This window comes from Zeus faber, assembly GCF_960531495.2.
Source record: "Zeus faber genome assembly, chromosome: 1".
Classification (NCBI taxonomy): Eukaryota; Metazoa; Chordata; class Actinopteri; order Zeiformes; family Zeidae; genus Zeus; species Zeus faber.
In genome coordinates this window covers 40404526-40417495 of record NC_137193.1, presented here as the reverse complement: position 1 = coordinate 40417495, position 12970 = coordinate 40404526, and the positions used below count along the sequence as shown (strand labels likewise).

General features: G+C 43.2%; 1 protein-coding gene across 1 annotated transcript; it reads right to left on the bottom strand.

Annotated features, from left to right (window-relative positions):
* Positions 1-2317: 2317 nt before the first annotated feature.
* Positions 2318-12290, bottom strand: LOC307238674 (AN1-type zinc finger protein 5). The gene is made up of 6 exons (XM_080011762.1): positions 12157-12290; positions 10483-10687; positions 9563-9674; positions 6358-6485; positions 6138-6245; positions 2318-2644 (listed from the first exon to the last, which is right to left on the bottom strand). Exons 2-6 carry the CDS (start codon positions 10640-10642, stop codon positions 2496-2498), a joined length of 657 nt encoding a protein of 218 aa, XP_079867888.1. The 5' UTR covers positions 10643-10687; positions 12157-12290; the 3' UTR covers positions 2318-2495.
* Between the last annotated feature and the right edge of the window lie 680 nt (positions 12291-12970).

The following is a 12970-nucleotide window of genomic DNA, read 5'->3' as shown; positions in this document are numbered from 1 at the left end:
GAGCTGCAGGACATTGAGCGATGCAAGAGAAGTTAAAACTCTCTCTCTGGTTCTTCCTGTGGATTACTGCATGTCCCTGGTGACAGGCCGACAGTGTTTCAACGCCAAGAGACTAAGCCTTTTAGACCTGCCCATCACCGGGACTTTGTTCAAGGGGAATCATGATGAAGGCTAATTCTCGACTCACAGGAGCCCGAAATAAATCACACCAGGCAAACAGATCAAATCCTTTCCAGTCCATTGGGGCCTTTTCTAACATGCGCCACCAGAAGTTCTCTGCTCTTTGTGGGCATCTCTTATTCATGAGGGAAAGGTTTCTTAGAAATCTTAGACAGGCCTAAAAACTAACAATAACATATCAATCGGTAGTTCACTCTTAAGGACAGCGATAATGGGCAACAGAGAAAAGGGGATTCAATGTAGGATCTGTGAGCAACCTGATTAATCTTGAAAACTAAAACACTGCAAAAAACTGAGGAGTGCCGCTATCAGTAGGTTAAACACAATGTGGTATATGGTTATGACTTCAGTAAGGGTTCAAGCCAAAGCTTTCAGCGATTCCCGCACGGTGATACTTGTTAGCACGCCAGCAAAGCATTTCCTACCTTTACCCACCCCTTCAGAAGGAAAAACAAAAACCTGTGAATGAACTAGAGGAAACGTGCTTTTCATGGCACATTTTTTTGGGGGTGGGTAATTTTGAAAAGCACTTTTATACATATACTATTTTTGACCTTAATCCCCACATTTTAATAACGCCCTCTGGCAACAATCTACATAATGTTATACTTTACGTATGAATAGGAGCCGTATGGTATTTACATTTGGGAAAAAATATATATAAAAAAAAAAAAAAAAAAGTCGGTAGAGTCCAGTTAATTTGGACCACGCTGGGTCCAGGCTCCTGCCATGCATTGTGCTACTGCGGCGTCTTCGAAACATTCCTGCTCCTTTTTCCAAACGCTGCAGTCAATTACAAAAGAGTTGCTCATATGGCCGACTGTGTTGCACACATGCATACAAATGTGATCTTCCTATGGCGCGGCTAGCGAGACGCCATTGTCACGGCGAGGCCTCTTCTGAATCTGAGCACATCGTGAAAGCACAGCACGCAACATCTTCAGTATTGCGACAATATTGACCTTGCGTCGGAAAGCGGAAAGGTGCGCGTCGCCGCGACCCGGCGTCAGTTTTCATTCAGCATGTGTCAGTGGTCTGCTGGTGGTTGGAGAAACATGGGCCTCCACTCGGGACGGAACATGGAATTCAAGTTGAAGATGCGAGCGTCCCGTCACCTCCTCAGCACCCCCGCTATTGCACAGATCAGCTTTTAAAGAGTTTGGATTTTTGACCCAGACGCTGAACAAAACTGAGGAAGCATGGCACGTGCACTGTGCTCTGCGGTTAACGCACTTTTGTTTTTGTTTGTGCTTGGTTCCCAAATGACCCAAGATGGCGGATGTTCTTACCACACAACCTCAAACGGAGGGGCTTAACAGGACTCTAATCCAACATGTCAGAGCTTGTATATTTTTCTTCAGATGGTTTCATGATCAAGAAGGAAATACTTAAATAGAATTGAAAAGGTTAAGGGCAAATCACAGCGCCTTGCGGAAACATGCTGCCAATCCTCCAGCACAGACCAACCAAATGATAAAAAAAATAAATAGAATGCAATCACACAATTCAAGCTAACTACAATATATTAATATAGATCTTCTGATGTCATACGCTCATTTAAACAGAAAGGGAAAAAAGTACAGAATTCAATCACTCCATTAAGTAAAGTCTAAATAACCCCCCCTCCCCCCGACCTTCCCACTCGCATAACTGTTCATGCACCCGACATGATAATTCAAAATATCAAAGAGAAGCGTTCCTGGAAAGTGTGGAGAAAAGGGAGTTTGACACACGGTGAGCCGGAAAAATCTGAGGAACGGAAGACAAGAAATAAGATAAAATAAAAACAAATTTAAAAAAAACAAAAAAAACAGGCCAATTCAATAGGAAGTTGACATCATTTTTTTTCAGTCTGGGAGAATAATTTATATTACCCCCACCTGCCCCACTCCCAGTCTGAGTCCTTAGGGTTACTAGCCTCATCAATTGATCTGCGTCCCTACTGATCTGAGCTCTGGTAGAGCATCGCCCAGGTTGAGAAACAGCAAAAGGGGAATAAATCAAAATGTCTTCCCTCCACACAGCAACACTAAGTTGCCGCCATGCCCCCCTCCCTCATAGTCTCAAGCAAATAATGCACTCACTCTTTTCATTCACCCCGCCCCCGCCCCACCCCCCCCACGCACGCACGCACGCGAATTTCGTTTCCAAGAAGCAGTCACTGGAGGTAGGGGGCGCTAGACCCCCGTCCAGCTCAGGCTACCATGAACACACAAGGCTGTTTGTATTGTATCGTTTGTCTGTTGTTGTCGTCATCCGAGTCTACATTGTTCCAGGTTCACACCATCAGCAGGGACCGCACTGAGGCGAGGGCCTCATAACTTCTGGATCTTCTCGGCGACCACGATGGGGTTCTCCTTGCGGATGCGTGCAGCGGCGGCGCTCCGATAGTCGTAGGGACAGTCGTGTTTGTCCGAGTAGCGGTGGATGGCGCAGAACAGGTTGCCACAGCGACAGTCGAACCCTTGGGGTGAGGGAAGAGACACGGACGGTCAGGCAGTGACAAATAATATAATATTTGTTACATATTTGAGCATGTCATTGGGAATTTAGCGTTGATGAAGCACCTGAACCAAAACAAGAGCAAATAATAATGCTGGTGCTTCGCGATATGTTTTCCTTCCACTATATGAAAGAAAAACAATAACGTTAATCGCTGCTCACCTTGACGTCTCAAAGTGTTGGGTGGATAGTGTCGACAACAAGTCACAATAACGACACATTACAAGAAATGATCGGTTAATATTGTTTCCAGTACTTTCCTGAAAAGAGGCAGTGCCAACAGATTAACCAAAGCCGCTTGGCTGCCAGTCCTTCTTTCTACGCTCGTTCACAGAGTTGCAGTGTGAGAGACTCTAAAACTCAGACAGAGCCAAACAACCTCAAACCTGATGGTTGGAAAGCAAAAAGGCTGCTGCAGCCCTGACTCTCTCGTTACACCACAGGACAATTAGCAAGTGTAAAACTGGCTCTTCTGTCAGGACGGCCAAATTGGAAGGAAAATCAGAGGGATTTACGGGAGGTGTATGAGGGGCCATTAAAGCTGGCTGGATCAGCGGCACATTGTGAAATGCACCACCAGCCTGCAGTATGTTGCCCTCTGATCCTACTCTGCCTGTTGACTAGCGCTACCAGTAGGGCTAGTCAATTAAGGCAAAAATCACAATCATGATTATTTGATCAATATTGACGTCACGATTATTTAACACAATTACTCATTGACTTTGGAAACATCATGCATTTATTAAACTTAAAAAATATATATATTTTGATACTGTGTTTATTATTGTTCATTATTCACTATGGAACAAAAATAGAACATGAACCTGTCCCCGAGTTCCAATAAAATAAAATACAACATAGAACAGTCACTGAGTTCCAATAAAAATAGAATATGGGAATGTCACCAAGTATCAGGTAGTTTCAACCTTAACTCTCATTGAGTTTTAGGAGAACACAACATACAGACCTGGACACATTTGTTGGTACCCTTTCAGCTCATTGAAACAACGATTCATTCCTCCTGAAAAGTGATGAAATTAAAAGCAATTTTCTCATGTATACCTGCATGGCTTTGGTATGTCAGAGTAAAGCAAAGGAACTGTAAAAAGAGATACATTTTTGTTAAAGAGATCAATTATATTCTAAAATGGCCTAGACAGATTTGTTGATACCCCATAGAAAAGATTATAAATAATTGCATTATAGTGATATTTCAAACTAACTGTTTTCTTTAGCTGGTATCACAAATGTCTTCAATCTTATAATCAGTCATTCAGCCTATTTAAATACAGAATCATCATCGTGTGTGCACCACACTGAACATGGACCAGAGAAAACAAAGGAGATTTGTCTGAGGAAAGAAAATTATAGACAAGCATGTACAAGGTAAATCTCCAAGCAGCTTGATGTTCCTGTGACTACAGCTACAAATATTAAGAGGTTGTAGCCAACCTCCCTGGACGCGGCCGCAAGAGAAAAAACGACTCCAGATTGAACACAAGAAAAAAGAGCCAAGGACAACTTTCAAAGAGGTACAAGCTGAACTCCAAGGTCAAGGTACATCAGGGTGTGATCGCACCATCTGTCACTTTTTAAGTGACAGTGGGCTCCATGGAAGAAGACCCAGGAGGACTCCACTTTTAAAAGAAAAATATTAAAAAGCCAGACTGGAATTTGCTAAAATGCATATTGACAAGCCACAATGCTTCTGGGAGAATGTCCTTTGGACAGATGAGTCAAAACTGGAGCATTTTGGCAAGTCACATCAGCTCTATGTTCACAGGTTAAAAAATGAAGTTTTCAAAGAAAAGAACCACCATACCAACTGTAAAAGATGGAGGCGGCTTGGTTATGTTTTGGTGCTGCTCTGTTGCGTCTGGCACGGGGTGCCTTGAATCTGTGCAGGGCACAATGAAATCTCAAGACTATCAAGGCATTCTGGAGCGAAACATACTGCCCAGTGTCAGAAAGCTCCATCTCAGTTGCAGGTCATGGGTCCTCCAACAGGATAATGACCCAAAACACACAGCTAAAAGCACCCACAAATGGATAAGAACAAAACACTGGACTATTCGGAAGTGGTCTTATATGAGCCCTGATCTGAATCCTATCGAACATCCATGGAAAGAGCTGAAACATGCAGTCTGGAGAAGGCACCCTTCAAGCCCGAGACAGCTGGAGCAGATTGCTCAGGAAGAGTGGGCAAAACTACCCGTTGACAGGTGCAGAAGTCTCATTGAGAGCTACAGAAATCGCGAGATTGCAGTGATTGCCTCTAAAGGTTGTGCAACAAAATATTAGGTTATGGGTCCCATCAATTTTGTCCATGCCATTTAAATTTGTTTTGTTATGTAAAATTTTATGTTGATCAAAAAGAAAGTCTGATTTCTATTAAATATGGAATAAATGATGATGGATGCCAATTACATTTGTGAGTTTCAAGTTATTTCAGATATTATTTATTTTTTTAATCGAAGGGTACCAACAAATTTGTCCAGGCCATTTTAGAATATAACTGATCTCTTTAGCAATAATTTATCTCTTTTTACAGTTTCTTTGCTTTACTCTATGACATACCAAAGGCATGCAGGTATACATGAGAAAATTGTTTTTAATTTTGTCACTTTTCAGGAGGTAGAAGCATTGTTTCACTGTAAGGGTAGCCACACACACACACACACACACACACACACACACACACACACACACACACTCACTCACTCACTCACTCCTGGATCAGGAAACGGACATTTTGCAGGGTAGAGGTTTTGGGTGGGGCACAGACTAATACTAATAGCAGAAAAAACAACCAACACACGATTATCCGTCTCCCGGCGTCAAATTGCACTTTGTCCTGGTCCCAGCTGTTCCACTGTGAGAGGATCAAATAGGTGGGAGGTTTAGGATTAGCCAGTTACTCATGTTCAGGGTCTTTATGATTCCACGCCTCCTTAGATACATGATCAAACTAATTCAGTACTGTTTCTTTGTGCTCGCAAAACACGTCACATCCCCCCTTCACACTGTCTGGGTGGCACACATCAATGACATGAACACCAGCACTGGCAACGATCAGGACAGGACAAGAGTTCCAATTTGTAGCGATAATATAATGTACTAGAGTTTGGTAGATCTCCCAGCACACACCAGATGCTTGGATTTTTTGGACCAACGGGCTGCCATAAAAAAGTAATGATTCAAAAATAGTATTAAAAAAAGTAATTATGTATTAAATTGGGAAAGCTTAGCAAACCTGATATTACTCAGAGATAATCATAATCTTTGCTACCTGTTTAAAAAGAAAAGGCTCAAAATATGAGAAGCTACATGATCCATAAAACTTTGAACCCTACCAAGTCCTTACTGCTGTCTGTGTGTCTGTGTGTGCGTGTGTGTGTGTGTGTGTGTGTGTGTGTGTTTGAGTGTGTAATCCTTCAAATCCTTTCCTTCCTTACCAGTGAGGCCCACTTTCTTCCGGCAGGTAAAACAGCGGTTCTTTTTCTTGTTTTTATCAGGGGTCTGGTCACCGTCAGAAGAAGTCTGTGCTGCTTCTCCTCCAGGTCCTGGTGAAACAACGCACATGCAGCCAGGACAAGTCAACAATCTGTATGTAAGAAAAAATACTAAATACTTGGGATACCTAAACAATGTGATTGTTCAAATGTAGGCCCCTACCTGTGTTTTTGGATGTGCCCTCCTCCTCTTCTTCGTCAGCTTCCGCCCGATCCGAGTCTACAGTCACTGTATCCTGGGAGATGCTCATGGCTGTCATCTGCTGGGTTACTGGGCTGGGTGAGCTGGGACTGGGGAAAAAAAGCCAAGACCATTAGTGCACCAGTTTGTCTACGACTGTCTGGATAGTTCTAAGAGGAGAAACGAAGAGATAGGATCATCAGGGGGCAGTTTGACCTTCGGTTTAACAGCTCGGTGTGGCTCTCTCATCAACATCTGGAAGATTAAACTGAAGGGGGGGGGGCATCGTGAAGTAATAAAATCATTGGAAACAGACCACTAAGGAGCTTTGAGGAGCACACCATCAAGGAGTCTTCCAATACATCGCCTAAAACATCCCCTTGGAGCTCAAAAGGCGTTTTTGCACCGCAGGAACTTTGAGGAACAGTCGCTTTTTTTGTGTCCGCACTGCAGGAACTAGGAACTTAGAATGCTGTTCTTGAGGGCCTTTTTTTAGCTTCTAGTCCAGGGCAGGGACTAACCAGCACAAGTGGAACTTTCAGTGACGTAAGTGCACGTGATTGGTCCAGACGCAAGCCCACAGTCCCTTGCCTGTCCCTCGGACTGAGGACGGTTTGATGGACGAGTAGCATCGCTCTGGGTAGGGACCAGCCCATGAACACTCAGCAGTAATAAAAACACAAAAACAAAAAAAACAACAAAAACAGTATTTTTATTGTAGGTGTATTTATTTCATTTATTTTCTGACATTAATTGAATTAAACAAAAAAAAAAATCCCTGTACAGTGTTCAGAAACAGATTTTAGTGAACTGATAATGAGAAAAAAGTGAAAGTTACGGGATAAATACGGACAAACACGGAACTCACGTCACTTCAGAGTTCCTATTGGCAGTGCGAATGAAACCAGAAAATATAGCTGTGAGCAGCAATGAGTGGGTGTCAAGCCCAAGCTGAAGCCTGACCCCCAGCGAGGCTTTGCTGAAGAAGTTGGACCAGAGTTCAAAACCTAAAAATTACGCTCATGTTTGAGAATGTGACCATGAGTCAATGAGAAAGCTATTAATGCCTCACCAGTTTTTGCACCACTGTCACATGGCTTTACCCATGTGAACCAAACAGAATGTTTCTACTGTTAAAATAGTGTGCCGAGTCTTAAAAAGCATGTTTGGTTCACATCAGACTTAGCGTTTACAAGCTATGTCTACCTCCTGACTATGCAGCATTTTTGCCAAAACGTTTGTCTGTGGCGGCCATTTTGTTTGGACTTTCAAAACTCTTTTGGTAACTTCGAACAATAAAGGTCCAAAGAGTACAATAAACCTGGTTTGGTTGAATTGTACAAATGGCCTAGGAGCAAGTGTCCAAAGTAGGTTTTTCATACAATTCAAAATGGCAGAAATGGTGAAGGTGGAAGTCAATAATTTCTCTAGCAAATTGATTTGCCATGAGGAGCTGCATCATATGACACCACACACATGACTGTATGTCACACAGCATGGGAGATTTGGCAATTCAATGTTGCATCATTTAGATAATGACTGTAACGCCCCCTGTGGGCGTAAATGTAAAATCATTTATTTTTGCCAATCTTGAGTCCTTGGACATTCGATCCATCAAGTTCCATGAAGATTGGACAAATGTAACCCCAGCATGAGGCTGCTGAATGTTGATTGGCCTGTGGCAGCCATCTTGTGTTGACCATTGACTTTATCTTTGAGTTTGTGTTCAAATCGGACATAGGGTCTAGGAGTAGTGAACATTTTACAACATTTTATGGTATATACCTGTTGGTGGCGATAGAGGCATAGTCCGATTGGGCTGCAATTTTAGATTTCGACAATTGAGACCAATGTCTATCAGTGTGCCTTATTGCGTTAAAAGTGACTGGTGGGAGGGAACAGGGTGAACTAGAAAAAGTGGCATAATAATAATAAAACGTAGGATAACAACAGGGTGTTTGCAGCTTTGGTGCTTGACACCCTAAAAAAGCCCTTGAGGGTAACTAGTTCTCAGGGACCTCCCCAGTTCCTCGTTCCCTTCAAGGAGTTCCCAGAACTGTTAGGTGCGAAAACGCCTAAAGCCATCAGGGTGAAGGTTGAGGTCTTCACCCTTTAAAACCAAGATCCCTAAACAGCTTTGTGCAGATATGCTGTACTAAATTACAGCCAAGAAATAAGAACACAACCTAGCTACATTTCAAGTTCCCTATGGAAAAATAAAACTATTATATGCTAAATAGAGATGACAACATGCACACAGCGCCTGTTTATGTTGCCCAAAGAACTGGTTGTTGGGAGCACATGATGAGGGGTGCGATGATAACCACATTACCGCAAATACCACGGTCACTTGACATCACCGCAGGGTTGAGCTCATTATATTATACATATTTTCTTGTTTCTCTTTCTTTTTGCTGGTGAAAGTTACAGGAGTACATATGGTGTGAAACATAAACAATAACTAGAGATGGGACCGATCTGAGCCAATATCGCATCGGGTGCCGATACTTCACTCATCAGACTCACGTCGCCGATCCAAATTCCATGGCCGCCTCCTCGAGAATTCAACTCAGCAAATAATTAACCTGTAAAGCGCAATTCAAAGTGTGCGCGAATAGGACACGGCAGTTGGCGTTGGGCAAACCGTCACCGATTGAAGCAGCCATTCAGCTGTGTTGGTCCTCAAAATAAGACGTCATGAGTCCAACGTATATAATATGGTGTGCCATAGAGCTACTGGGAGTTGTAGTTCCATTTGTGAAGTGCCGCACTGAAACAAATCACCGGATGACGATTAAAAACTACACAGAAACTTCCTTTGGCTTGCTGGTTGTGTGGTTCAAAACCAAAATAATCCCATATATTTTGTATTCTTTTTCACAATGATCTGTTCCATGCTTGCATCCGCTGAAAATCCTTGTCCCAACCAAGCGGCCCGGCACCCTGCATGCCACACGCCATGGACGCCACATTGGGTGCTTCAGCCCGTTGCTGTGTAACGTCAACATCGCTGCCATATTCCAAAAGTCCTTTCCAAAACAGCACTTGAATAATAATAATAATAATAATAATAATAATAAGGGATTTCAGACATGGCAATGTTGACCAGGGGTTCAGAGCCAATGGAGTTCACAACATTTGTTCATAATGATACCGATCCAATTCCAAGGTCCGTCATCGAAAATACCTGGGTGTTCTTTCCTCCGGTGGCGTTCCCACCCCTTCTGTGCTGGGCTCTGTGGATACGCTCTCAACCAAAACACCGGCTGCTCCCGGGGATCCTGTAGGCGAGGTAGCAGCTGTGTGGAAGACGAGACAGGTTTACAGCCAACACAACTCAGAACCAGGGCTTTTGAGCCTCAGACAGCGACAACCTTGTATAGTGTTATGTTGTCTGGTGTGAAACAATATTTGTCTTACTGGGACCAGATAGCTAGCAACCATCGGAACAAAATCCATCTCTAGCTTTAGAATAACTACAGTACTGTTAACTACATCCATCTTTCTCCAATTCTAGCAATTCCCCTTCCTACAAAGCGTATGGCATTATTGGGTCAATAGACTCCCAGATTACTGCTTCTTCCTCCATTCCGAACAGACGCACACCCAACATTTACACCGAATATGACAATGGGTCGGAACCCCCCCAGCAAAGAAAAAAAAGTGAATCTCCCTCTGCGTCTTGTCTAGTACAACAGCGCAATAGAGAACAGTTTGCTCAGATGGACATTTGGCATTTTTGCTAAGAGCTCACAAATAAAAAAAAAAACAATACACACAACTCATTTATATAAAGAGTTTATGGCTGGTGAATATGGTTAACACCCAATGTTAATGTTTCCATCAACAATTTGAGCCCAGTTCCAACAGTGCCAGCTCGCCATAATCAGAAACAGTGTCATCCGGTCGTAGTGTTGGATCCCAAATCTTCCGCAACAGTTGAACATTTACAATGCACCCGGACCCTCACTAAGATACAGAAATCTCCGTACCACAGAAGGTCAGAGCATTTTGCATGCGGTTTCCGATTCTCTGTAGAAATGAATGAGCCTTGTCGGATTCAGTGTAACGCCTCCTTTAAGGTCTCCCCCTAAGGCCGTTTCCTACCTTTCTCTCCAGGTGGGCTGGATCGACCCCCTCCTTGTTGTCTCTGCAGGTGCTCCTTATAGCAGACGGAGCACATGCCGTTGGTGCGGGGGTTACCGTAGAAACCGCATCCCATAGTGCAAAGCATTGGCACCTGTGTCTGATTGGTCTCCTGAGCCATACTCTCTGACAAAAGAGGGGGTGAGGGGGATGGGAGAGAATTTTCCTGAAAACAAGTTAGGAAAAGTTAGTCATCTGTTTGCTTAGAATGAGTTTCATTACATATGACATTACATTTAGCAGACGCTTTTATCCAAAGCGCAAAGTTTCTTAATTAAAACGAGAGAAAAGCTTGGAGATGGGTGGTGAAGCATTAGCGAGCAGTTGGAGCAAAAAGGCAAAACCCCTATTAGTGTTATTAATTCACTTTATTAATCTGAGTGGGAATTTGGGGAATCCAAACCGTACAACAGAACTATTAGTAGATTGGAAAGCTGTCACAATTATTACAAAATCTCCTGATCGCAGTTATTTGCGCTGATCACAATCATGTTGCAAAATCATTAATATAGTTAACACATACATAAATGAGTGTGAAGAACAGACATTTATTGGTAGTGGACATTGGAACCTAAAAACTTGGGAAACTGATGAAAACGTGTCAAATTCTATTCGTTGCGCATTCCTCACATGAGTTTAAAATTCCCTTAAATCGGGAGGAATACATACAATTATGGCATCTAACGGTTTTGCTAAAGCTGATCACGTTCAGATAAAAGAAAAAAATATACATATTATTATTATTACTATAGTCTATTACTAAAATGATTATATTATTATTATTATAGATTAAATTGCGATCGGGCGGTTACGTAATAAGTGTGAAATCTCTGATCACAAGTCAAGGTGTTTTGTGAAGCACAGAACACTGAATGGAACGCGCAGTCCATGCCCTGAGGCGCTTTCCTGCAGGTCGTCATTTAACTGTCACACAAACAGCCCAAACAAAGGAGTTTGTACCAAATAGAAGACACACACACACACACAGGGTTCAGCACTTCAGCAGAAAAAAAAGATTAGATCTTATATCACTTTGTGTGACTTGATCTTTGTCTAGCGGAGGTGTTTTGATCGGCACTGTAGTTAAGACACTGAAAGCAAAAAAAAAAAAAAAAGAAAGCAACGAGGGGAAAACCTACACGTAAGGAAAAAAAAAAAACACAAGATCGACAGCAACAATCGAAATAGAAAGTTACAACTTAATTAAGGTTTGCGTGGGGGTCACACTGGCTGTCCTAACAAAGTGCTGTTGTGTCGGTCATTTTCGTCCTGAAAAACAGTCGCGTCCTATGGAAATCAGCCACAGAAACTACATTAGCATCACAGGCTAACAGGGGCTAACCTCCCGATGTGCCGACGCAGTGTTCAAATTGACCAAAACCACCACGGCATTACGTTTAATCAAGGGAAATGAACCCGAACTGTGAACCCAGAGCGACGCCTCTGAGAAACAGCAGCAGTAGCCACAGTTGTTTTGTTAACGCCGAGTCTTGGTTTCACAGCTAACGCTAACGCTAATGCTAACGTAATCAGCTAGCCAAAACAAGGCTGCGCATCTCGACGGCGTCCTGGCTTGTTCCCCCACCGAGTCACACCATCTGGATCCCCGCTAGCGGACTACCATTTCCGACCTACCTGGACCACACCGTGTCGAGGCCCTGGGCGACCCGCGTATCTAGATTCACGGCGTTTTAAGTTTGATTTCTCCTTCGCTGCGCGCGGCCTCCGGACCAGCGCTCGCTCCCGACATCAGAGACAAGGGCTATGGCGTCACCATGACGTCACCCCCACCGGCGTTTCACCATTTCCCACAAAGTGCTTCCTGGAGCCCAGGTAACCCCGTCAAAAACATGCAAGCGACAGGGGGGGAAAATGAAGGTAACAAGTCATTATTACCCCCAAAAAGGTCTTTGTAAATGTAATCTCTGTAGTCTGTAATCTCATGTAAACCCCCCCAGCAATATGGAATGGGAATAAATAAAAGTAAAATTGATCATTTTAGACGTTATTTTCCCCCCCAAAAAGTGTTTGTAAACTCATGTAAACCCTTCAGCGAACGTCAAAGAATAAAGGTAAAGTTGGTTATTCTATTCATAATCCCCCCCCCCCCCCCCCCCCCCAAAAAAAAAGAGGGCTTAAACCCTCACCTACCTCACGCCAAACGTCCCCAATGAATGACTCTCATGTTTTTAATAATAAATACAGCTGCAGGCAGCAATATGCAAAGTCCAGGGCATCCTGCCATTTGTTAAAGTTCAATGGAAGAGTGTGCCTTGGCTCTCTGCTGTGGTGTGTTATGTGACTGCAGAAGTTCATTTGTTCCGGCCTGGTTAAAGTGTAATTCCGTGATCGGCTGAAATGATCAAGATTCAAGATTCAAGACATTAAAACATTAAATGTTGTCAGAGATTTTGCAGCGATGTCTGGAGGCGTTTTTCTAGTCGTTTCT

Coding starts and splice junctions, on each gene's coding strand:
- LOC307238674 (XM_080011762.1), bottom strand. CDS start 10,642: ATGGCTCAGGAGACCAATCAGACACAGGTGCCAATGCTTTGCACTATG. Junction 6,246..6,357: donor GGGCACATCCAAAAACACAG/GTAGGGGCCTAC, acceptor TTGTTTCACCAG/GACCTGGAGGAGAAGCAGCA. Junction 2,645..6,137: donor GAAGAAAGTGGGCCTCACTG/GTAAGGAAGGAA, acceptor CCTCACCCCAAG/GGTTCGACTGTCGCTGTGGC.